At 39.8% G+C, this 26,172-nt stretch overlaps 1 protein-coding gene across 1 annotated transcript in view; it reads left to right on the top strand.

Moving 5' to 3' along the window:
- IL17REL (interleukin 17 receptor E like) overlaps positions 1-26,172 on the top strand; it is a 59,472-nt gene that overhangs the window by 32,541 nt on the left and 759 nt on the right. Inside the window, exons 8-17 of the mRNA XM_089527197.1 lie at positions 794-865; positions 1,750-1,804; positions 3,878-4,041; positions 6,547-6,591; positions 8,829-8,886; positions 12,632-12,777; positions 14,864-14,929; positions 16,972-17,029; positions 18,722-18,838; positions 24,437-24,491. Coding sequence (XP_089383323.1) covers positions 794-865; positions 1,750-1,804; positions 3,878-4,041; positions 6,547-6,591; positions 8,829-8,886; positions 12,632-12,777; positions 14,864-14,929; positions 16,972-17,029; positions 18,722-18,838; positions 24,437-24,491 — 836 coding nt within the window. The remainder of the gene's footprint in view (positions 1-793; positions 866-1,749; positions 1,805-3,877; positions 4,042-6,546; positions 6,592-8,828; positions 8,887-12,631; positions 12,778-14,863; positions 14,930-16,971; positions 17,030-18,721; positions 18,839-24,436; positions 24,492-26,172) is intronic.

Genomic DNA, 26,172 nt, shown 5'->3' on the forward strand with positions numbered 1-26,172 from the left:
ATAGAAGAAACAAACAAAAAAAGTGGTTTTTCATATTACAAGAAACCACACAACAAATGTGACTTAATTTCAGCCTGCAGTTGAGCTGAATGTAAACAGTGTGTAAAAGCTGCATGAAACACTAGCCTATGTAGCAAGGTGATGCCATCATAACAGCTTCTCATAAAGTCACACATAGGGGCTCTACAGGCCACCCCTTTTCATGCCCAATTGGTACTGTAGCAACCTCATGCTGCAGCCCCGAGCCAGCCTTCCAATGGCACAAAAAGGAGCTGCAAAAAGCAGCTGCTTTTTGCACCCTTGAAAGGGTGCCATAGCCATGATGGTGCAGCTATATGGTGCCCCTTTGGCACTATGTCATCTGGATGCAGCACCAGAGGTGCGTCATAATGCCACATGCTGTCTGGATCAGTGCGCAGCATCAGGGTGCCTGGGGGGCCAGATCTGGGCATGTGTTGTCAGGATGCTGCACCCCGACTTTGCTCCAAGCTGGCCTTTCAGGCCAGTCTGTAAAGGCCCTTAGTCATCCAAATCCACATGCATAACCATTGATGCATTTGTTCCAAGACAGTCCAAACACATTCTTTGTCTAACTGTATTGCCTTGCCATGGGCCTTGAATGAACCTGAGCCAATCACAGCTTTTAAAGCATATAACATTATATAGAAACTGTGAGAATAAAGTTCAAGCAATCATTTGGAGTCAGTTTGAAGTGTTGTTCTGTTGAAGATCAAACACAGTGCCTGTAGAGACATTGGTAGCTTGACATATTCCTGCTGTTTTATAATTTCAGATTCCAGGAAAGGACTTGGTGAAATCAGTTTCTTTCCAGTACACTCAGCTGCTGCCTTGTCTGTGTATTGAGGTAAATGTTTCCATTATGGTTTGATGCATTACCTAGCACAAAACACAGTGGCTCATTGAAGGGCTATAATTCCTGACACAAAGAACATTTATGTAGAACTATTTCCAAAAGAGTGTTTATTGCTAGAATTGGATATCAGTACCAAAATCAACCCCAAATAATGTGAGATAACCATACAGAACATTAGGAATGGTCTCCAGAGAAGTATACCATAAATACTGCTTATTTTTAGATGGATTTGATAGGTGGTTTTTTTAAGGTGAATTTTTCTAGACAATAGCTTTTTTGCTATCTAATGTGTACACAGCTAATTTATTTTGGATTTTATTTTTAGATTGTTTTATATTTTGTTCTGTGTCTTACTTGTTGGGATTCTTCTGAGAGGTGCCTTGTTAAATAAAGGGGTAAAAATAATGAGAGCATATAAAATTAAATTTCAAAATTCTTTAGTGCAAGTGCATACACACTGTGGCCTACTCCAGCTAGAGTAGGCTCAGTAAATCAAAAGAGTTTACCGATGTGTTGACTCAGTATTCAATGTATCTACTCTAATTGGGTTTGACCAATAGGGTTCAGGCCAGCATTCTTCCATTTCCTGCTACCTTACATCTAGAATTGGAAGGACAAGCTTCCAGACTGAGAAGGCATAACATCTAGAAGCCTAATTATTTTTCTTTAATATATTTATACAAACCATCTGGTGCTGACAAGGCCAATGGGCCACAGGTTCCTAAAGAACCAGCCTAGATGGGAGCTTGAGGGCAGCTGAGTGAGAAAGGGTGATAGGCTAATGTGTTGTGAAGAGAGGTTATGTGGATAATACTTGACATAAAATTAAGTTTATAATTATCCTTTGAATTAATGGCATAACATTTGGATTCCAGGCATGGCCGGCAATTTCAGATGCACGGAGAATGCAGGTGTGCCCATTTAAAAATGGCAAGTGAAGTGTGCTTCCTGCTTTTTTGAATGCTTGTTTTGCTGTTTGAGAAATGCATGCTATGGGGGAAGGATAACACAGCATGGTTACGACTATTCGTTTTTTAAAAAAAAATATTGGTTGTACCCTCATGTTCATCATCTGAATTTTCCACAGATATATATACACATTGGCATAACTAGTCAAAAGTTCAGAATTGATCCCCTCTATGCAAATAGTTCTGATCTCCCTCATGTGCCTGAATTCTTCAACAACAACAACAATAACTTGTCTTTCTCACAATGAGACTCAAAGTGGCTATCTAACCGCATATTTAAAAACAATACAGATTAAATCTATAAAAATATCATTCAATGAACAAATACTGGAATAATTGCCAGGAGAAACTGCCCCAAAGTCTAGAAATCTCAACTCCTGCAAAAAGGGACACATCACTGACTAAACATGGATTTGTTTATAATACTTGGGTACATCCCATAACATAAAGTTCTTTGGGCATCTTAAAATGAGTAAATCCTAAATCAATTTAAATACAAAATAAACTTAAACCATGGAATCAGAATAAAAAACAACAGGAAATTTGTAGTTGCTGTTGTCATTTGCCATCAAGTCTATTTTGATTTATGGTGACCCTATGAATGAAAGATCATTCAAGAGCCATCATCAACTGCCCTGCTCAGATCTTGCAAACTCAGGTCTGTTGCTTCATTGACTGATTAGGGATGTGAAATTCTATTAAGTTCAATCCTCTTGGTTTTCATGCTTCTAGCAGTTCAGATTTGCAGTGGTTGTGAACCTCTCCTACTCTAGACCTATGTGTGTGTGTGTGTGTTCATTCTTTATATGGAATGAAGAGATATGTATGTGTGCGTATTCTTTATGCAGAGTGGAATGTCACCTTGTTCATTCATAGAGGTTCTGGTTGGCTTTGTGTACACACAGAGACACACACAAACATACACATGGGGCTAGCAACTGTTTTCATACCCTTCATAGCAATTATGTTTTTGAATTTTCATGTACTTATGGTGGGAAGCATTCCATTCCTGGATCTTGGTGCCAATCATTGTGAGGGATAGATATGCGACATACCACATTGCTGTTTTAAGGATGTGCACAAAACCTTTCATGCATATCCATAAAAATGCAAGTTGTGCTGTTTTATTAAAGCCTCTGAGAGTTTCTGATCTGAAATCTACTTAGACTACAAACTAGAGGTAAAGAGGGTTGGACTGGATGACCTAAGTTGTCTCTTCCAGTTCTATGATTCTGTGATTCTCGGCTAATAATAATGTTTTGATTCTTTTCTTAAAAGAAAAAAAAAAAACCCTGTTGGATTGGGCTTTCCCTTGAGTATTATTATTTGTATTTTTTAAATTTACTTATATCTCGTTTTTTCTCCCAGTATAGGGATTCAAAGCAGCATGTATATAATTTCATGACAATAAGCTGGGTTTATTTATTTTTTCAAAAATTATATTTGGAAACTTCAGTCCAGAGAACTGTGAAACTAGACTAGGATTGGGAAAATCTGTTAATGTGGCTTTTTCCTACATCAGAATTTTTTTTCAACTTCAAGTCCTTTCAGTTCGGAGTATATGAAGAAATGTGCAAATTCTGATAATTTTTTCAGGAACAAGTAGAAAAAAAAATCTCCTCCATCTAGATTGGCCAAATTCAATATATACTGCAATTATATCCACCTACCATGACGGTTTCCTCTCCTTCACTTTTGTGGAGAAACTTACAAATTTTAAAGAGCTTTTCTCAAAATAATAAAATGAAGAAAATTGTCATCCACACCAATGCAGACCTTCCCAATCTTTTCCATGGCTGTTGTAGAATGACAAATTCGATCATCTCCAACCATTATGTTCAATGTTCAGGAATGCTCAACACGGCCCTGACACGTCCTCTTCCCACCATGGAGAGCAATGGGGCCATCCTTCAAACCTCCCTGCTGGAGTGGCTTGTCCTTAGCTACTACTGGAGAAAAAAAATGAAGTCAACATTTATATTTAAATGTATTGTGGTTTTATACTGTTTTCCTTCTCTTCATATATTGCTTTTAGATACTAAAGCCCTGTGGGACAACATTAATTATAATCCTGTCACACAAACATTGGCATGGGAAGCTGCCTGTCCCATTCATGCTACTGTCAGCCTTTGTCAGCTGATGAAAACAGATGATGAGTGTGTTGATCTAGAGAATACCTCCAGTAGGGCTCTAGAGAAAGTAAGTACTCAAGAGAATAAACATTTATTGTGCTTGTTTTTATTTTTGGTCTCATAGAGAGTGGGAATGCCCTTGTTGACCAGATTTGGCTATCACAGTTAGCTATCATTTTAGATGTCACCATTGGCATGTTCTCTGAGTCTGAGTAAAATTTCAACCCCTTCCATTCACAACATTTTATTCCCATCCTCACACTATACCTTTTGTCTCTATTATGAACAGCTTCCCTCCCTCACCTGATCCACTTAGCACAACTGAGAAGGGACCATCTATCAGGGTCATTCCCATTTAGTAGCCTGAGGTACAGTAGCAAATATCTTGACTGTACTGTACAAGTCAAATATTTGTACTGAGATACAGTAGCAGTAATAATAACAAAAACAGCAACAGCAACATGATATTTATTATATGTGCAATAATATTTATTTCTCACCCGCCTCTCCCCAAGACTCAAAGCAAGGTACAATATATAAATACAATATATAAGTTAGCATTAAACGCATAAGTTGCAACACATAAACATAGGATTAAAATGACCATCACACATGGCAATTATCCAGATTAAAATTCATAGTTTAAAATTGACTGGGTAGGCCTACCAGAAGAGATTAGTATTTAATACTGTTTAAAAGTCAGACAGCATGTTTAGCAGTTGATTATTTTGTATTGTACTAACCTCTGTTGTTACCTGCCTTGATCCCCAAAAGGGAAGAGGCGGGATATAAAATAAATACATTATTATTATTATTATTATTATTATTATTTCACAGTCTAGGGGCAGACAATGAAAATGTCCTCTGAGTCACAGTTGTAAGTCTAGTTCTGGCAGGGTGAAGTAAATGTCCACCTACATAGCATATAGCACATCTATAGTGCTATGATTCCACTTTAACTACCATAGTTCCATCCTATGGAATCCTAGGATTTGGAGTTTAAGGAGGGGTATTTAGAATTATCATCTTCTGCTCGAACATAAAAACCCACTGGGTGACCTTGGGCAGGTCACACTCTTTCAGCCTCAGCGGATAACCCCAACTGTCATCTTCTGGCTTGGGAGGGAGTGAAAAGGCTGGCTCATCTCCGTTAGGGCTAGTTTCAAGTATTTTTTTAATTATTTTAATGTATTTTATATTTATGTATTTCTATTGCTGTAACTCGCCCTGATTCCTTGTCATTGGGTGGGCTATAAATAAGTCTATTATATATATATATCTCCCGCTTTTTTCCCAGGACTGGGACTCAGAGCGGCTTCACAGCAATTAAAAAACAAACAAACAAACAAAAAGTACAATTAAAACATTTAAAAAATAAATAGATAAATGACATGCATTAAACAGAATGATTAAACAAGTCCAACATTCCTGCCTGTTCTTATAGTGATTCCTTAAATGCCTGTTTGAACAGGTAGGTCTTCACCTGCCGTCGAAAAGCCATCAAGGAGGGAGCCGTTCTTATCTCCCTGGACAGGGAGTTGTTGTTGTTGTTGTTGTTGTTGTTGTTGTTGTTGTAAATGCAAACACCCTGTGCAGAAATTTCCCAAGAAACCCCATGATAGGTTCACTGTCGGGTTTCCATAAATTGAAAACAACTTGAAGGCACACAAGCAACAATGCCAAACTACAAATCCCTACAATGTTGCTGTGGCAGTGGATCATAGTGCTATAACTATGTAGCTCGAAAGGGCCCCTTGTTAAGACAGTCTCTTATTTATCCAAGGCAAGATGCAAAAAATCAAAATAACATTAAAGCTGGATAACTTGCTCGAGCACTTGAAGCAGAAAATCCCTCAAAGGTTTCTCTCCACATTTCTCTTAGTAAAAACAGAAGAATAGCATAGTGACCAGTCCACTGCTCTATCATAATCTGCCAGATTGGCTCTCTGAGGTAGCCAGCTCATAGATGATGCTATCCTAACCTGTACACAGTGAAGGAGATAAATATCAAGGCCCTTCTTGTCCTCAGCTGAGCCATGTGGTACACGGGAAGGAGAGATTTCAGACTCATTGTCCAGAGCACTATGATAGTTATGCAGAATGTCCCAGGGACCAATGGAGATAATTTCTTGCTACAGTTATTAGAACTTTGAAAAGTTTGTTTGATGGAGAGATTACAGCTTCAGTGTCCTTCTGCTAGTATGGCCCCAAAGTAATTTCATCAAGCTCTGTACATTATGCCACAATGGGAGGGAATCACAAGGAGGCAGATTGTGGCTGGTCATTAGGAGACATTTCCTAATTGTAAGAGATTATTAACTCCCAGAGTTCCTCACAATTGACTACCCTTAGTAGGGCTGCTGGAAGTTGGATTAAATCTGGGCCACACAATTCCCACTCTTCGTTTACAACAAACACTCTTGGAGTTTGGTTGAGTTTAATGGTCACTTCAGTAAAGAACACACAAACTTCGAATGATTACTCTTTTAAAATCCTATAAAACCTGATTGTGTGATGTTTAGCATTTCAGTGGTTGTCAATAGCTAACTACCTGATTTTATTCCCCAATCAGGTGAAATACTCTCGGGTTGATGCCCATCCAAGACTTTGCATGAAGGTATAACATGATTTTCTACCAAATAATCCAACTTTTCTACTTACAGTGGAACCTCGCCATACGCGGGGGATCCGTTCCGGATCCCGCCGCGTATGGCGATTTCCGCCTATACTCGAGCCCCATTGTAAACAATGGGGCTCATGCACAGTGTCACGGAGGTGCGCGGGGCGCAACGGGTGCACGCGCCCATTCAACTGAATGGGACGTGCTGCCCCTTCCGCCCCGCGCGCGCCCAGTGGCTTGAGCGCGTACGCTCAAAGCCGCTTATAAAAAGTCCGCGTATGCGGAGGCCCCACTGTACTACTTTTCATTAAAGGCATTTAAATTATAGATGACTTTTTTATTGCAACATTCAGGCAGAGAATAACCTCCCACATCTTGTCTTTCATGTTACTACATGTTTGCTGACAAAGAGGGAAGAAATGGAGACGTGAAGAAACTTTAAATAAGACTGTGGCCCATGCAAAGACAAAATATATTTTATCTCACTTCCCTCTTCAGTGGCTTGGTTAAACAAGTAGAATCATCATAATTAATAAAGCATTACCAGATTGTTTGAAAAGTTGAAGAAACATTGATCTTGTGACTATTGCACTGTACTAATTCCATTTAAATTAACTTGTTGGGAAAATTTATCCATCCCTAAAGCGGCAGTCCTAAAGGCAAATGGGAATAAGTTTCATTTGAAATCATGGGGCCTAATCTATGAGTAAGCATTTGTCAGGCTGTGGTTCAAGTCAACATCCTATGACTGAGTACATGTTTGTTTTCATTTCAGTGTTCTTTGCAGGGAATGTGTCTGAGTGCACACTAGATGTGATATTAAATTCATCTTTGCACTTGATGCACACTTTTAAAAAATGTAAAAAGCAGAAAATGTGTAGGGAAGAGAATAACTATTGGGATTGTAGCAGTGAATTTAGCCCTTCTCTGCCTGCAGAATTCCTGGAGGTAGAGTTGAGATAACTTCAGTAAACCTGGAGCCAATTCACACTATACAGTTACAGTGTTATGTTTCCACTAACTCCCATGGTTTCATCCTATGGAATCTTAGGGCTCATAGTTTGGTGAGGCACTAGACTTCTCTGGCTGAGAATTCTAAATGTCCTTTCCATTGAAAAGAATCATGGCAATTAAAGTGGAATCGTAGTGGTATAATTCTGTAGTGTGAATGAGTCCCTAGTATTTTCTTTGAGGGACCAACTTGCATTGGTGCCAACGGGGGATTTCTTCCCAATGCAAATTCCAGCTTAAAAAAAAAAAGGGGGGGGGGGGAGGAGAGGATTTTTCTCAGTATTGGAGCAGGGTACAAAAGGACTGACTTTGCACTCTCTATTTGCTTTATTTCACCTTTCCCAGTTGATGCTATATAGATGGTTCAGAACTTGCACATTGTGTCCTAAGCAAGGTTGCCATAAACTCATTTCGACATTCTAGAGCAGCAATGTCTAAACTCTGGTCCTCCAGGTGTTTTGGACTTCAGCTCCCAGAAGCCTCAGCTACCTTGGTCAATGCTTTGGGATGCTGGGAGCTGAAGTCCAAAACACCTGGAGGGCTAGAGTTTGGACATCACTGTTCTAGAGAAAGCCTTAGGTACAGAATTGTGTCCACTAGCTCTGCCACTGCCATAGTCTATTTGTTCTATGAAGGAAATTGTCATCAGAAGAGAGCTACTGCATATGAAACTATGTCTGTGCAACTTTCTGTAGCTGAGACAGGATGCAGGGACCAGAGTTAAGTGGCCTACAGGCCTTCTTGGACTGTGGATCCCTGCATTTATCCCCATGGGCTGTTCTGGCTAGGGTTGCTGGGATTTACAGTCCAACAATATCTGGAGGGCCATATGATTTCCACCCTTTGCAATGAATATGTTTAGATCAGGGGAATAGAGCTTTCTGCTTCTGTCTCACTGACCTTCCTTCTCCATTTCACTCATTTAAACATCTGAAACACAACACAGTCTTATGGATGTTTGATTCAAAGTCTCCTTGTATTTAATGCCCTTACTGCCTGGTGCTGTGGTTAGGAGTGCAGCCAAAGCTTGTTGTTTGATTGCTTCAGTTGATACTATGTACATCACTGTCATTCTGACCAAGAAACTGGTCTGGCAGTGTCACAGAGATAAAATTTCAGTTTGATCTAATTCTTTCATTTACTCTATTGCAAATAGAAATTAAGATTGCTTTGAACGTTTCAGGTTTCCTAACCATATCCCCCCCCCCCCCCATCCCATCTAGTTTACAACAAAGCATGGTTCCTGGGTGAGATGCCCATTTGCACATGGAAATTTCCAAGGTAAAATGCAATTTATGTTTACAAATACTGTCTTATTTTCTTTATTAGATTAGATTTGAATTCTTCTCTTCCGCACAGAAGCCTGTTTCCAAACAGCTTCTCTTGTAATGATAAAACTCATACATTTCTAACTGATTAATTGGATCACAGTGTATCAAATTTCTTAGTCTGTACCAGGAATGTGAACTTTTTTCTCTCTGGATGCTTTGGGGATTTCATATCTATTATCCGTTATCATAAGCTGGTGCTAGCTAAAGACAATTGGAGTTGTAGTCTAGCAACCACTGAAAGACCACAAATTGCCCACCCCTGCTTTATGCTTGTCATAAAATAATGGTTATGTCTGTATTTTTACAAGGAGGTTGAAAGTACCATAAACAATGAGGAAAAGTATCCCCTGAACTGCAGTATTTTCCATGTTCTAACATAGAACCTTATTGCTCCAAGAATAAAGTAACAATTGGAAAGCTAGTTTATTATGACAAGATCTAAAACCACTGCAACATTTTGTGGATTCTAAATGTGTGAAGGAACTATTCAGAACATGCAGTTTAGCATTGCCCCTAGATGGTAAGTCACAGGCCAGTTAAACCCCAGTCAACATATCATTACAGTCAGTCTGATGGGGGAGTCTATGTACATACCGATGTATGTGTGTAGAAGTCCCTCCATAGGGAGCAACCTTTGTTAAAGTTCCCACTCAATGCAGTAGCAGTTGGTGGCTTCCATGTCAGTGGGCTGCTGAATTCACTATGCTTTAAAGGCATTGCTCAAGGTGCTGAACCGACTTTGTGAATAGAGTTTAACACTTTGGACAGCTCCTTTCAAATTTGGACAGAAACTTAGAATGAATTCACCTTTCTACTAACAAGAAGGTCACCAGTCCCAAAATGTATACATATCCTTTTCAGACTGATAGTGATTCTATATAGAGCAGGGGGAATGCCCAGCACAGTTTCTAGGAGACAGAGCTACCTCACACTTTCTGGTTGGTCCTTTCCTGCATTTGGCAAACATAATGATTGAACACATCTCTATATATATCTCTTTACACTTGAAGCAAAAATATAGCAATAGCAATAGCTATAGCTATAGCAATAGCAATAGTACTTACATTTCTATACCGCTTTATAGCGCCAAGCACTCTCAAAGAGGCTTACAGTGTGTTAAAACATGCCATCTAGAATCAGTGGGCATAGTTGCCAATAGATGGGTCATCCAAAGTTTAGGAAAATAATATTTTAGATTACAACACCATACTGATTCTGGGAATTGTAATCCCAACAGTAAACTTTTCAATCTTGAAGGAATTGAAGTCTTCTTATGTTTGCGTGATACCTCCAATTTCCAGAAACTCTTAGCCTACAAGATTTTCAGAAGTGCAATAGAGAGGCCAACAATCCTGCTGTTTTAACTTTCAAGAAAAGAGAGAAGGTACATTTCATAGCAAAATAGGAAACATAATTGCTCAGTGTGATCCAAGGCTGGAATGGACCATGCCTCAGTTAGCTGGTGACGTTAGTGTTATGTATGTGGGAATCAAAAGGGAAACATTTTAGGTAGGATTCATCCAAGTATAGCCCTGATATCTTTTGGGTTCCCATTTCTGGGACAAACATATAACAAAAATGGAGAGAATTTTAAATATAGCCAGAGTAACCAGAACTGTATTGTATGATTTGCAGCGAGGAAGAAAATTTTGAACTCACAAAAGTATGATTTCTATAGCTGAACAGAATTAGGAATGTGCTTTTTTTTTTTTTTTTTTGAGGGAAAGCTTTTAAAAGCTGGGAAAAAATGCCTTCGAACCAATACAGCAGTTTTACCATTTAGAGCAAGGGGCACATTTGCTGTCCTTACCCTGAACTGGCTAAAGTGTTTTGTATTAAAACAATTCAACAGCAGGATAGCAAGAAATACAGTCCTCCCTTTCAAATACAGCGGCCCCTCTCCTTATGCGGGGGATACATTCTGGATCCCCCGCATAAGGGAAAATCTGCCTATGCTCGAGCCCCATAGGAAATAATGGGGTGCATGCATGTGGCGGAGCGGCGCGTGTGCACCACAGGCATGCGCGCCATTGTTTTCCTCCCCAAGCGGCTTCCACGTAAACTGGAAGCCGCATAAAATGCAACCACGCATGATGTGGGTGCACTGTAGTTATCATCAAGCAGCCAAATTTGACTGGCTGTATGACACTGGACTGTCATCTCACTGACTATTCAATAAGTCAATGAAATATTCAGATAAACTGTCAACGAGAAACTGCCTTTGTTTCAAAACAAATAGTGGTGACAAGTAGCTACTGACCAGGCAGCCTTAAAGAAAATTGTCATCTAGAGTGAGATTAAGAAGTCATTTTAGGTCTCATGATATCATACTGATTTTTTTGGGGGGAGGGGCAGACATTCAGCACATGCTAAGTATATCTCTTCCTGGGTTCTGTAAGGTCAATTATAAATGAATATAGCAAACATAACCATAATTTAAGACCCATTTTTTTTAAAATCAGTGCTACAGTAAACTGTACACAGAGCTGAACACAGAATAATTATCCCCAAAATTTCAAAGATCAAATGAAGTGCCAGAGGAGGACTTGATTGTAGTACTCTTCTACATATGCTGCTTGGCAGTAGTGCAACTTCAGATGCAACTTTAAAGCCCCAAATAGAAGATATGTAATAGGTACAAATGGATAATGGAAATTACACTATAATCACTTTACTCTTCTGTCCCCTCATGAATACATAGTTGAAAATCCTACCACCTTATTCAGAGCTGAAAGGATTTAATCTTTATCCCTGGCAAATGCAGCTACATTTAGCTCCAACAATTCCTCTCTTTTTGAACTCAGATTCTCTTTTTGGGTCTCCCCAGCCACTAGACCAAACCAGTAATTTACGAGGAGTTTTATTACTTATTTCTCGGGAGAAAGGAGCATTGGCACTCTTAAACCTGGGCTGCGGGTTAAGCTGGCAAGGATAGAAGAGTGGAGAAAGGTGATAGAATGGGATACCAGGATTGTGTGATCCTTTGGCAATACAATCAGCCCTCTGTATCCATGGATTTTTTGTTCACGGATTCAAGCATCCATGGCTTGAAAATATTTTAAAAATATATAAATTCCAAAAAGCAAACCTTGATTTTATACAACGGATACCATTTTACTACACCACTGTATTTAACTGGACACGAGCATCTATGGATTTTGGTATCCATGGGGAGTCCTGGAACCAAACCCCAGCTGATACCAAGGGCTCACTGTAATTGGACTGGAAAGTAACTGGAAGCTGTTGTGTACAAGCATAACATGTTCATGATTGGAAGGATATTTTTGATCTGCACTCATCATTCCATCAGTTCAAGCATGATATTTGGAATAAGCTTTCACTGATTATTTTTCAATTCAAATAAGTTGTGAAGGCAAGCTATTGGAAATGTAAGGATGTGAGGGGTACAGATCATTGATAGAAATGAGGCTCATAGAATGGAGTGTTGAGTTTAGAGCTGAAAGGGTTGTGCTCAAATCCTAGTTCACATGCAGATTGGTGCAGCAGTTTCACACAAGTACTTCATATCCATCTCACATCTAAAATAGTAACAATGAACATTTTATTATCAGCTTTGAGATGCAATGATGAAAATGTCTATGGATCCAAAAAATATTAAAGGATGGTAATAGAAACACTGCCATTTGGATTAGGATCAGATATCAACTGCATAAATTAATTTCGTCCTGTTTCAGCTTGGAAAATGAGACTTGCTGTGATGGAAGAACACACAGAAGTTTCCTTCATGTCAAACACGGAGGCACAGTTTGCAGTTCTTGTATGTCACAGGACTGAATCATCTTCATGCAACTCTACTGGAATACACCAGCCCATTTCAGTGGTTTGTACAACTTTCTATGGTAAAAATTTAAATTGTGTGTGTGGGGGGAATTGGGAGGCTTTGGAAGATTGGTAGGGTGCTTCGGGGGCACCAGAATGGGATCCCTGGATGTTTTGCAGCCAGCAAGCTTCATAGTGCCCACCACTCCTTTAGATGTCATTGGACTGTAACTTTCATCAGTACTTATCATTGGGTGAAGTCCTCACCAGTCCTCACTAGCTGTGGCTGATCAAATTTTCAGTCCAGTAACATCAGGAATGCAGTATGGCTCCTACCTTGCTCTGTATGAATATATCTAAACTTGAAGATACAGCTTTTTAAAGGTCAAAGTTTAATATTAGTCCCACCTCCCATCCTCTTCCAGTATGTTGGTGTTTTGATTTGTTTTTTGTGAAATAGGAAATCAAAGAACAAGACCTCAATGTGTCATTCTGGAACTCATGATTTTCTGTACAACTGCATGCTGGGAAATCATGTACATTTTTGGGTTGTAGAGTTCCCATCTTTGGTGTTCAAGCAGCTCTACCCACATCCTCTCATGGTGATTTCTTGGGAAATCATGTAGATTTTGGCCTGTAGAGTTCCCATCTTTGATGGTCAAGCAGTTTTTTCCACATCCTCTTATGATGACCTAATAGTGAACAACTGTTTCCATTAACAAAATTCAAAGGAGGAACATCTTTCTTATAACAGTGTTGGGTGAAGTGTGTGTGTGTGTGTGTGTGTGTGTGTGTGTGTGTGTGTGTGTATATATATATATATATATATATATATATAAAATGCACACCCACGTTTCTCCCTAAAAGGTTGATTGTCTAGAGATGGTTAATACATCAATTTTCAATGTAGTTTACAAATAGGAATAATGTAGTGAAGCTGAATGGTGTAGTGGTTTGAGTAATGGGCTAGAGTAATGGGTACAAGGGCTTGAATTCCTGTTCAGCTATGGAAACCCACTAAGTGACCTTGGGCAAGTTAAAATTTCTCAGTCTCAGAAGAATGCAATGACAAACTTCCTCTGAATAAGTCTTGCTAAGAAAACTCAAGGATAGGTTCACTGTAAGTTAGAGTTGACATGAAGGCATAGAACAATCGTAATCTTTAGGTTTTTTACATGTTGTTGGACTACAAGTCCTAGCAGCTGAAACCAGGATAGCCAGTGGTGAGGAATGCTGAGAGCTGCTGCTCAACAAAGTGTGAAGGACCACATGATTCTCCTTCTAGTTTTCAAAAGGAAGCACAGAACAACTTGGGACCTGACTTCACACTGTATTACATACAACTGTGATTTACTGCTAAATTTGAATTGATTATATAGGTTTTAAAAATGAAAACAAAAAGAAAAGCTCTTTTCCTAACTGAGAAGGAGAAAGTCAAAATAACAAAATAACTGCCAACCAGATTTTTGTAGATTGTGTTTCCTCTTATCTATATTAGAAATAAACATGTAGTTTACCAAGGTCTACAAGACCCTTCACCACCTGTGCTTTCTGAAGATGTATTACTGGTCTACTACAGCCAGCATGGTGAAAGGAATTATAAGCACTGTAGTTCAATACATTTGGAAGACATCTGGTTGAGAAAGGCTGGTATAGTGGTTGAGAACAAGTGTTATACAATGCACTGTCATGTTGACATGGGCACTTAATAACCTGCAGAAATCACAAGATTAGCCATTAGCTCTAATGGAAGAGGTGGCTCTTGAACCATGTCCCCAAATATAGCCACCTCAAACTCTCATAATAAACAGTGGACAATAAATTCACCAATGATAACAGAAGAACTGGCACAACATTAATTGAAGCTGCCCAATCAACACAACCACCTTCCCATAGAAAATAAAGAACTGTTTCTCAAGGGGGGAAATATACCTGTTTTTCGCACAGAAACTTCCTTTAGTCCCACAGGACCTAATAGTGCTGAAGCTGCTTTATGGACATGTCATAAAAGTTGATTTCCGTTAATGCAAACTATTGTGTTTTGTGAGACAGTAGAATGAACATCATAACCAAAAAAAGGAGAATATGAAATATCCTGATATCTCTGTTTTCTTGAGGCTGATTGTTTCTCATTTTACCATTTCTAGGGTGGCCTAAGGTCAATGTCTGTCAACATTTCAGGGAAAACATGTGGTTCTGACTTCTGCATTCAGGTACATCTTCTGTTTTTCATATTTACCTTCAGGCAGAATACAAATGGAAAACAGCAGGGAAAGTATCATCTCTTCCTCCTTCTTTGTTGCCTATGAAATCTGAAAACAACAGTATGAATTGTTTAAATATATTGTCATTAGCTCAAACAGCGCAGTTTATAACTGTGGTCCTAATCAGGTACTACCTGACAAACAATCTGTGAGCATTAAACACCACAAACCTTTATAATCCCATCATCAAATGATTGTATCAACTACAATGAAACCTTGTTTGAAAGAGACAGAAAAGCCCATTTACAGCTATCTATTAGTGTTAAGACCTAAGCTGACAGATGCTGGGCAAGAACTGCAAAGGGCAATCATCAGAACATGGAAAAAATCCATTCATCACATTTTTAATGGTCAAACTATAGTTAGCACATGCAGCATTGCAAGAAATTAAATTGATGTTATCTCCTGTCTAATCATTAGCTGTATTCCAAACCAAGAATGACCACTGTGAGACCTAATAGTGATCTGCCCAAGGTCATGGACTTCAATTTACATTTTCCAGATCTTCAGATCATTGAGTTCATCAGATAAAATTACTATTGAACTACAAATGTTCAGCAAAAACCATTCTCACAGCTGCACTCCCAAGCAATGTCTGAAAATGCAGGCAGTAGGGTTGATTCCTGTCAACAAATGAGATTTCATCTTCCCTAAGAGCACTTTTTTTGGAGGGTAAACCTATGGGTCTTAATTAGAACATGAACATTACCTATAATGTTTTACAGTGCACCTTTCTTTTATGCGGGGGATCCTTTTCTGTAACTGCTTCATATTCACAATTGCTACTTAGTCATAACTGTGACACTATTGCCACAATTGTAACTGTTCCTGCAACCTACTTTATCTGGCATCAGTTGCATGAGAAGGAGATCCATTCTGCCTGTGACTGGAACATGTGTGAATGACATTTCTGTCAGGGTTCTTTGGGGTCAGGCCAGGAGAGGTTACTTAGGGGCTCAACAAACGACCCCTTTGGAGTGGCCTGTAGCCACTCCTTTCATTGCCAGATCGGGGCCACAGCAACTACATGCTGTGCAAAAGGAAGCTGCAAAAAGCGGCTAGTTTTTTCACCATGGAAAGGGCACCCTCTTTGCACCACGGAAAGGGCACCATGGCAGCTTTTGAACAGTTCTTTGGCACACCATATGTAAGCACTGTGCCAAAGACTGGTAAGGCGGGTGGTGTGGGGGTGGTGTGAGGGCAGAGTCGGGGCGGCTGTTGTGTGGATGCCACACTCCCACTCTGCCCTGAGGCCGGTGTATAATGCCGGTCTGTTGAGGGCCCATGTTAACCTTTAAGTATAACTGATCAGATGAAAAGTCTTTGACTGCATCCATCCTGCATCCATTTGCGTGCTTTCCATTATATGGACCTGTAGCAGAACTTGGTTTCTCTGGCCAGAAACCAAAGTGAAGCAAATGTTCTGAAAATAACAAGAGCTAGTCATTGAACTTCCTATCATTTCTTTTTGCAGTCTTATTTATCTGTTTAAAATGTTTATACATCTCTTTTTAGGGTCAAATTCCTTCAGCATATGTTTTTATCTATGTTAATGCAGAGAGCAGTGTCCTGCTAATCTTGCTGGTTTGTGGTGCAATCCTCTACACAGTTACCAAGGAGTAAATCCCAGTGAATTTAATAAAATTAATTTCTGAGTAGACATGACAGGCATATGCTTTTTGTTCCTAAATCTTATAAAAATCAGTTGGATTATCTGCAATGAAAAGCAGTTCCAGAGAATATTGTTTCCTGGGCTTGGTTTAAAACTATTGTATACTGTTGAAAAGAGACAGAAAAAATGATTAAAAAGTCTAAGCCTTGCAGATTATTGTTCCTGACACAAATATAAATGCAATACATCTAAACAGCACATTTCCTAACAAGATACACTTGCTTTTTAATCTTTGGATATGAGTTTAAAACAAACCTTCATTAACTATTCTGTAATGATTACTTCAAAGGCAAATAACATTTTCTTTTTTTTTAACAAGGGATGGAGAACAGATGTGGACTATTCTATCCATTCATACATCTGTGATTTACCCTGTGGTAAGTGCTGATAATATACATCTGTATCTTAAAAACATAGTATAATTGGGTAAACAGAATGGATTTGGGAGGCCAGCATGGTACTTTGATCATCATTTTGTCTGAAGATTTAGACTTTACATCTAAATTTAGGTTTAAGATGAGGGCTTCCATATGTTTGCATCCAGAGTGTGTGGGACCAGCACTGGGATCACAGTGAAAATGGTATATTCACTTGTGCTTCCATGATTAGTGTATATGCTGCTGCTGAGATGTCCATAGTGGTACCAACATGAAACAGTGTTTCTGCCATCACATACACATCAGTCATCAGGTATACATTACCTGAGAGGAAGCATTGGCTCAAACAGATAGCATCTGCACATAAACAAGCATGGCCTGGTCACAAATATGGAGCAGGCCAAGAATGATCAAAGTAAATCCATGCAGATCTCTGTCACTTGGAAATGTCAACAAAAAAACTCAGACAAGTAAACAAATTATAGCACTGTGATGTGAATTACAATATTAGAGTCCTTCCTCCTGGCTGGTTGAACTAAAGGCAAAAAGAGTAAAAGTTGCTTGTGGATGTGGAGGAGCCTTGATAGACTGTTTTGACCCAGGAATCATATAGTGCTTAGTTCCACTTACCTTTCTCCCATTCTGGTAGATTAGGGAGTGGTAAATCCTTTTTTTTTAGGGGGGGGGGGGACACAAAAGAAAGAACATAATATCCAAAGTCTCTTCAGACTCCCATGTAAGGAAGAAAAGATTTAATAGGACAAAGGAAGTCCAGTGATGTTAGATGAGTGGGTCCTGTTCTTGGTGAAGTGAAAAGTTAGTTTGAGGGGGTTCATAACCAACTTGTTCTGGGGGATTGTGACTTGTGAATAGAGCTAGACATTCATAGGATTTATACTTCTAATGAAGGGGCTTTAGTGGAACTTGTGTTTAGAGGAATAAAACACAATTTCAGGTGGAAATCAAGTCAGTGAGCGAACTGGAACAAAAACAATTTGTAACAGGTGAAGTGATGGCGCAGTGGTTAAATGCCTGTACTGCAACCATTCGCTCAAAACCACAAGGTTGCGAGTTCAAGACCAGCAAAAGGGCCCAAGCTCGACTCAGGTTTGCATCCTTCCGAGGTTGCTAAAATGAGTACCCAGACTGTTGGGGGCAAATTAGCTTACTTGCTGTTCACCGCTATGATCGTTGGAATAGCGGTATATAAATAAAACAAATTATTATTATTATTAGCCTCGAGAACCAACTGCAAAACTGCTATCTTAAGTTCTGTCTGTAAATAAAAATTATTTTTCCTTTTGTTCACAAAGGGGTGGCTTGAAGTGATGCATATGGAATAACATCAAAATCATGCTACCAAGAATATTAAAACACTTAATAGAGAAGGATACTCATTTAGTAAAAGGATGTATTTAGGAAAGAACTAGGACCAGTAGCAGGATCGAGGGTTGAAGAGGTAGTTCTGAGGGAAGAGAAGCCTCAAACTATATCTTGTACGACAGGAGAAGAACCCTGTGTAACTCAATGGTTACAGCCTGTATTTCTGTTTTCACCTATTTTATTTGGCACTACCAAGATACAAGGGAATCACTACACCTAATGTTCTAATAAAAGGAACCCAGGTATTAACAGGAATGCTTATTCTCAGATGTATATGTTGAATACTAAAAGCAGACTTCCCCCCCACAGCTTCTTCTACTCAGCGAGCAGAAGTTTATGAAAATTCGTTCACTATCTTGTCTATAATAGCATTGCTTGCTATACTTGTGACTATGATGGCTCTCCTTGGACACAAGCTTTTATCAGGTACAACAAAACATAATAATTAGATATCAAATGAATTCACATAAATTCACATTTTGGCAGTGACAGATGTAAAGAAAGCATGCACAACTTTGAGAGAAGGTTTAAAAAGGATGGTGCAGTGTGTTTATTATAATAAAGAAATAATATTGAAAAAGGAGATTGCTGATGAGGGCTTCTGGCTCTGAAAGATCCATGAATACTCCAGTCTGATTCAGAATGACTTGGACTTTATCAGAAGAATTGTCACACAGATGGGACTGTGACCTGCAATAGTGCCTTTTATGGTTCCACGGTAATATTCAAAATACAACTTGCATTGTGGAGATTACGGGTACACTTTATGAAAATAAGTGGTTTTTATGACACCGTCATGCAAGTTCCCCTTGAAACATTACAATGATAGCATGAGCCACTTTGTCATCCACCTGCTAGAGTTTCGAATAATCTCTGGAGCAATTCTCTGTTCAGAAATGCTCTTTGTTCTAAATTGCTCTGTAACTATGTTTGTTGTGTGAAGCCTATTTATAGTATGCTTTATTATGTTTCAATGACACAGTAAAACTTGTGGCATATGAAGCAAGAGGAAGTAGATGATTAACATCTGATGATATTTCCCTGCTGTAAATTTTCAATTAAACAAAGGAAGTGTCAGAGAAAGACAACTATCTCCATCTGTAGAAGACCTACGCTTTGTCAGGTGTTGTGTGACGTATGAGATCTACAGTCTTAGCCATTTGCAACAGAGAACAAATATGCCTAGTCAGTGTTACGTGGATCAAAACACCCTTGGTTTTATTGAAGTAGTTAAGAAAGTATACATACATATTCATAAACAACTAAAGGGAGTGTGATTCTAAAGATGATTTTATGACAGCTGGTGGTGTAACCTATAGACTGACTGACAGAAGCCAGGCAGAGTTACAAATTATATCTAATATATCTAACTCCTTTGGATTCACTTCATTTCCACTAATTCTGAGTTTATAGAAAATTTTGAAGGACAGTACATTTCCAAACATAAACAAAATCTCATCCTTTTTCTATAGCCCAAATGATCAAGAACAGTTTTGAACACCTTCAGTATCTTCACCAGGCAGCAATTTGTGATGAACTCTGGTTTTGATTAAAGAATAGATTTTTTATTAAATAATATATTTTGTCCAAAATATTCAACAACCTATAAGCCTTTCAGCAAACTAGAAATGTTTGGCAGGCAGTCGTGTCAAGGTGGGAGTGATGTATTGGTGGTTCTAATGACTTTTCTATTCAAAATAGTCCAATTTCATAGTGCAGTTCCATTTGCCTTGCATGTGCTTGTCAAAATAACCACAGAACACCAAAATGGGAGAAAGGCCACAACTTTATTAAACCATTGGTAGGGTTGGCACAAAGCATAAGGTCAGGATCTGTGCAATCAAACAACCACCCTGTTGTTTGATTATCCAAAGCCGGGTCCCAACCCGGTGCTTGGGATGACCTAGGGGCTAAGGAACACCGCTTGAGCGCAAACCATGCCTTGCGTTCTCCAATTCACAAAGCCCCTAGTCACCGGGAGGCGCACCTGCGTTCTGGCCCCCGCAATGGCCAGATGCCTTCGCTCATCGCCCCCGGGTACCTTGTGACTCCCAAACCAGAACTCCATAGCCCTGGTACCACCAACGTTCAGATCCTGGCCTATGCTGCCGAACAGTTGTGACAAAAAACCACCTGAAACAGCGGTGGGCGGGCGGGAGAAGCTCAAGGCTAACTCCCTTCCAAGCTTGGCTCCGTACAGCTCGAAGTCAAGCGCCGACTGAAGGGGAGAGGCCTCTGAGCAGCAATATATACTGCTCGGCCCCTCCCCTCTGCGTCCTTTGCGGGGCCCCGCCCTCAAGGCCGAGCCCACCAATGGGCAGCCTTGGAGGACCGGAAGCCCTGCACTAGCAAGCCCGGCTCCCAGAGCTTCCCCGGGCCGGAAGGGCCGCCCCTTCCGGCCCTACCAGCCAATCGGGAGCCGGGGCAAGCCCCAGAGCACACTGGGGCTTGTAGTTTTGCTGCGCTGCAGCGGCAAAGCAGTCTGCCCCGCGATCGGGGCGACTGCATTTTGCAACAGGGAACAAATATGCTCTGTAACTATGATTGTCGTGTAAAGTATTTGTTCCCCATTTTGTCTTTCTCCTCTTTCTTGCTTACTTGACAGAGCATTAAGAGTAAGTAATAGTAATAATAAGACATCAGCTAACAGATTGGCATATACAGTCGACCCCTGACGTTCATGGGGATTAGGGTCACAAGACCCCCCATGAAAGTCAAAATTTGTGAATAAAGTTGGGGGGGGGGACAAGAGCAGTGCATGCATGCATGTCCCCATCTCCCTTCCAAAGCCTCAAATGGCTCTAGCAAGCCGAGGCACTGGAAAGGTAGGGGAGTGCGCATTCCGGGCAGCTCTCTGAAGTCTTGGAATGGCAGGAAGGAGAGTGTTTTTGCTTTCCCCAAACCCTTTTCCAAGGCAAGAGAGCTGTCTTTCCCCAGGCAACTCCCTGTGCTGGAAAAGGATGAGAGATTATTGTCCCCAAACCCCTTCCCAAGGCAGAGAGCTGCTTGGGGAAAGAGGCAGCTCTCCATCCTGGAAAGGAGTGGGATTGGAGTGCACACTCTTCCCAGCTTCTCCCTCCTGGGCTTTTTTTCTCCCCAGGGGAAAAGCCCAGGAGGGATGAGAGGGAGGAATGTGTGCACAGTGGCCTTAACCTTGCAAATAATCGAAACCACAAGTGTCAAAGCCACAAATGTTGAGAGATGACTGTAATTAGAATTGGGGATCCTTCATGCCTTCTTGGATGGATTATACACGAGGATACTACTGTGGTTTCTATCTTTATATCTCATAGCAATGATAAAGAAGATTTATGCAGATTGGTAGTATTGAAAAAGAGAATTTATGGCTGTCTCCCTGATTAAAAATATTGGGCTCAGATAAGCATTTGGACACACACAATTTCAGTAATAAAATTATCTGTGACCATGGGTTTGTCATTTTCTAAACAAGGCAACCCATTCACTTTATGCGATTGTAGTGCAATTGAAGTTGCACTACAAGAGCCAGAGTGGAGTAGTGGTTTGAATGTTGGACTAGGACACTGGGAGATCAGGGTTCAAATCCCTGCTCGGCCATGGAAACCTACTGAGTGACCTTAGTCAAGTCATACTCTCTCAGCTTCAGAGGAAGGCAAGGGCAACTCCCCTCTGAACAAATTCTGCCATGAAAAACATATGGTTCACCTTAGTGTTGCCATAAATCAGAAATGACTGGAAGGTACACAACAACAATTTCACTCCAATTGCCATGGCAACATCTATGGAGTCCTGAGGCTCATAGTTAGGTCAGGCATGCACTAAAGCGTCTTGGCTGAGAATTTTAAATATCCCTACCCCTATCCCAACTCCAGATCCCAGGATTCCATAGAAATGAATGGCATTTAAAAGTGGAATAGTAGTGTTATAACTGTGTAGTATGAATGGGTCCAAGGTCTAGCATAGTACACACAGCTTTATATGGTACAGGAATTGCAAAACTGACTCATGTATTTAATCCATTTTCATTTCATTTTCCTTTATTTTATTTGTGTTTCTGGGAAATGAATGTCCAAGTTGTAATAATAAGAAAGATATGCAAGACATACAAATAGCTTCTTGGCACATTACAAACAATGGATGCCTGAATCACTTTTGTGTCCCCTTTTCAGCTCATAATGTGTGAAGCAACCAGCAAATGACTATTCTAAATAAAACTTGTTTCTTCAGATATACTACTATAAAAGCACGTTCCAGACATCCTCTGCTAGATTTCCCTAATGAATTGTCATTCAGGAAATTAAAATATATCCAGTTGTAACTAGAAATGATAGACTGATTCACATATGTGTGCTCTGCTTCTTGTAAGTCATTGTTCAATGATTTGTCATGGGACTCATCACAGACTTGCAAAGTTCCTCTGTTTTTCAAAAAACAAAGCATTTTGTTTTTGAAGTAAGGAGTGATAATGCATAAACCTTGGTTTATAAGCCAGCATGGTATAGTAATTTGAGCATTAGACTATGACCCTGGAGACTGGGGTTCAAATCCCAGCTCAGGCATGGAAATCCACTGGCGAGTCATACTCTCTCAACCTCAGAGGAAGGCAAAGAAAAACCCATCCTGAACAAATTCTGCCAAGATAACCCCATGACAAGGTTTTCTTTAGGGTCACCATAAATCATGACTTGAAGGTACACAACAACAACAGTTTAATCTAGAATGAATGTATTGCACACATCCCAGCTGCCATTGAGTGTTCCAGTTGTCTGATTCACTGGGATGACTGAAATCACTGTATTTTTATAATACAAAAGCGAATTTAATAAGATTCTGTTATGGATCCTATATCAAGCAGACTCTTGGATGTAGCTCAATTACATGCCACTATAAAACAAACTGATAAAATTATCCTACAGCTTTTTGGCTATCAGTTTTTCTCTGGGTTTGTCATGGAGTAGAAAGGAAGCAGCAGAAATGAAGTTGATCTGTTACTGTAGAATTAGTACATCCATGGCCAGATTTATGGCTACTCCTCCCCACAGCTACTTCAGGTTATATGGGGAATCTCCTCTTCCTGATCCCCTGTTGGGAACAGGCTCAAGCACCTGGATGGCTTCTATACATCCTGAGGTAACTTCAGGAAGAACGTTTTCTCCCAGGCCACCCTTGGTGTACAGCAGAAGAGAGCAGCTGTCAGAGGCTAGGGAGATGCATTAGCCCCCAGGAGAGCTTGGAGAGCTACGTCCCACCTACCTCAAGCAAAAATCCAATATTCACCCCTTGTCCTCTGGGAGTATGGGAGAGATTTCCTTTACTTTTGGGGCCATTATGGGCTCAAGAGAGCTGGGGTTTTTTTTGGTAACAAAAAGTCTGGGGACAAAATCATTGCAAAACTGCCCCCACCCCCCCTGAGGGACACAAGTGGCCCTGTGCATGCCTGTGAACTATGAACTACCCCTAGTATAGAGAGTGACAGACTGAGGGGCTTGACAGACCACCCTGAAAGGGAGGGCTGGAGCTGCCCGTTTTTTCACCTGAGGGAGACCGCAGCAGCCAAACTGCATGGCCTCCTTCTGCAGCAAAAAGAATCTGCTAAAAATGGGTTATTTTTGTGGCGCACACTGTGGTGCATCGATGATGCAAGTGTGGTGCTGTGATGTGCAGATACGGCACCATGCTTGCATCATCATGGCAGCCCTTGTATGGATTGGAGGCCGCCATGATGGTGCATGAGGGTTCGGGAGCGTGTGGACACTGCGCGCTCCCAAACTCTAGAATTGGCGTCAGGACAGCACTTCCCGCCCGTTTGTACTGGGCTTAGGACAGGGAAAAAACACCAGGTTCATGTCACTACTCAGTCAAGAACTGCATCAAGTGACCATTGAGTAGTCACGATCCTTCCACTTCCTTGAGAGGCTTGTTGTGAAGATAAAACAGCAAGAGGAGAGATCTGGGAAAACTGGTCTGAATTCTTTCAAGGAAGTATGATGGATAACTAAATTACTTAAGCAGGGTATTAATTAATTGAGTATCTTTGTTTTGCAGTTTCTCGTAGGAAGAGAATCGAAGAGAAAAGCATAGCACACAACAAAATACAGAGGTGGGCATGTGTTCTTTTGATATAGCCACTTGTCATTCTGTAAACTCAACCTTTTGAAGCTGAAACGCTGATTTATAAATCAGTATTTGTAAATCAAATATGGATTTATGAGCAGTACAATTCTTCTAGAATTTGGGACAGATTTTAAGAGTTTCATAACTTTCTAGTTAAATTCAGAGAGGCAAAAGTGCTGCCAGTTTATGAATATAAACTAAGAGCAATTAAAGAAAAAATTGGAATTTGAGATCTTATTTATGAGTGGAGTCAAATAATTGTATCAGCTGTACACATGAAATAGTGTCTAAAATAGCATTTTGTGATTGCAGTTACATCTCTGACTATAGATAATTTGCCCTGTGTGAAATAATGTATGAGATAATACCATTCATTCTCAGGCAGAAACATTCTGAAGACAAAGTTGAAGCAGAAACCTTTTATTTAGTTTTTGCCTTGATAGAATGTCACAAATAAGAACTGTAGATATTCTTTGAGAATGCTGTGAGAAAAATAATTGAGTTGATTCAAGAGATAAATTGTCTTAAATTTATGTCTTTAAAGTTTTTGACATTGCTTAAAGTAGAAAGATAACTAGACATTTCAAGACAAAAACTGGATTCTTTGATTCTCTATAAGCTTGTTGACTTTGGGTGTATTCACACTATAGAATTAAAACAGTTTGATACTACTTTAATTGCTATGATTCTATCCTACAGAATTCTGGGATTTGTAATTTTTAGGGCTCTTCTACAGACCAGGCTGAATACCTCACCAAACTCCATATCCCAGGCTTCTATGGGATAGAGTCATGGCAGTTAAAGTGGTGTCAAACTGCTTTAATTCAGCAGTGTGGATACATCATTTTGTTATAGGAAATCATTCTATAGTTTACATAAAGGCATTAGGCTTTTAACAGAGTCACAGAAATTTTACATTATGATCTTTTATGAGAATTGCAGGACTTGATGCATGAAGCATACAGTAAAAAAAGACTGGCTTCCTAAGAGCAGATAAAATTCTGAAATCATCCAAAATCCACTACTTTGCATATTGTGACAGCAAGATGATCATGATGAGAACAGCTTCTCAGATAGAAAGTAGTGGAAGCCCTAATGCAGCACCAATATGTTCTTTTTTATTATTTGAACAATAAACATGGAACAACTGAAACTCAAAGAGTCATTTCAGGGCACCAGGAAAGTACCAAACATTCTCTCCATCTGAAGACAGCTTAACTAAATTGTTCAGAAAAGCTTTTTTCAATATTTAGCTAAGCTAGTTGATGGTGGAGTCTCCTTGTTTGTGAATAAAATAAAAGAAGGTCCAACATAAAAAAATGTGCCTTTCTTATCTAGTCCTTTAACTCTGGCACTACACCCCTGTGGAATCTCTTACTGATCTACAGCAGATCTACTAGTTATAGTGATTTTGCTCTACATTTCACTTGCCACTGATTTAAACTATCTCCTGTGACTTGTTGAGCTGTTCCATTTGGACTGCAGGGAGACACACATGTCTGGAGTACCTCCTATGGGGAATTTCCCATTGGTCAAATTAATACAAAATAAAATTCCTGCTTTCAAAGACGGATAGAAATGTTATTGAAAGAGTGGTTTCTTTTATCTTTATGGCAACATGTCAAAGTGATTTTCTTCACAAGATTTTAACGACAAATGACAAATAT

This window comes from Sceloporus occidentalis, unplaced genomic scaffold, assembly GCF_023333645.1.
Source record: "Sceloporus occidentalis isolate IW3139 unplaced genomic scaffold, rSceOcc1.0.p SCAF_5, whole genome shotgun sequence".
Taxonomy (NCBI): domain Eukaryota; kingdom Metazoa; phylum Chordata; class Lepidosauria; order Squamata; family Phrynosomatidae; genus Sceloporus; species Sceloporus occidentalis.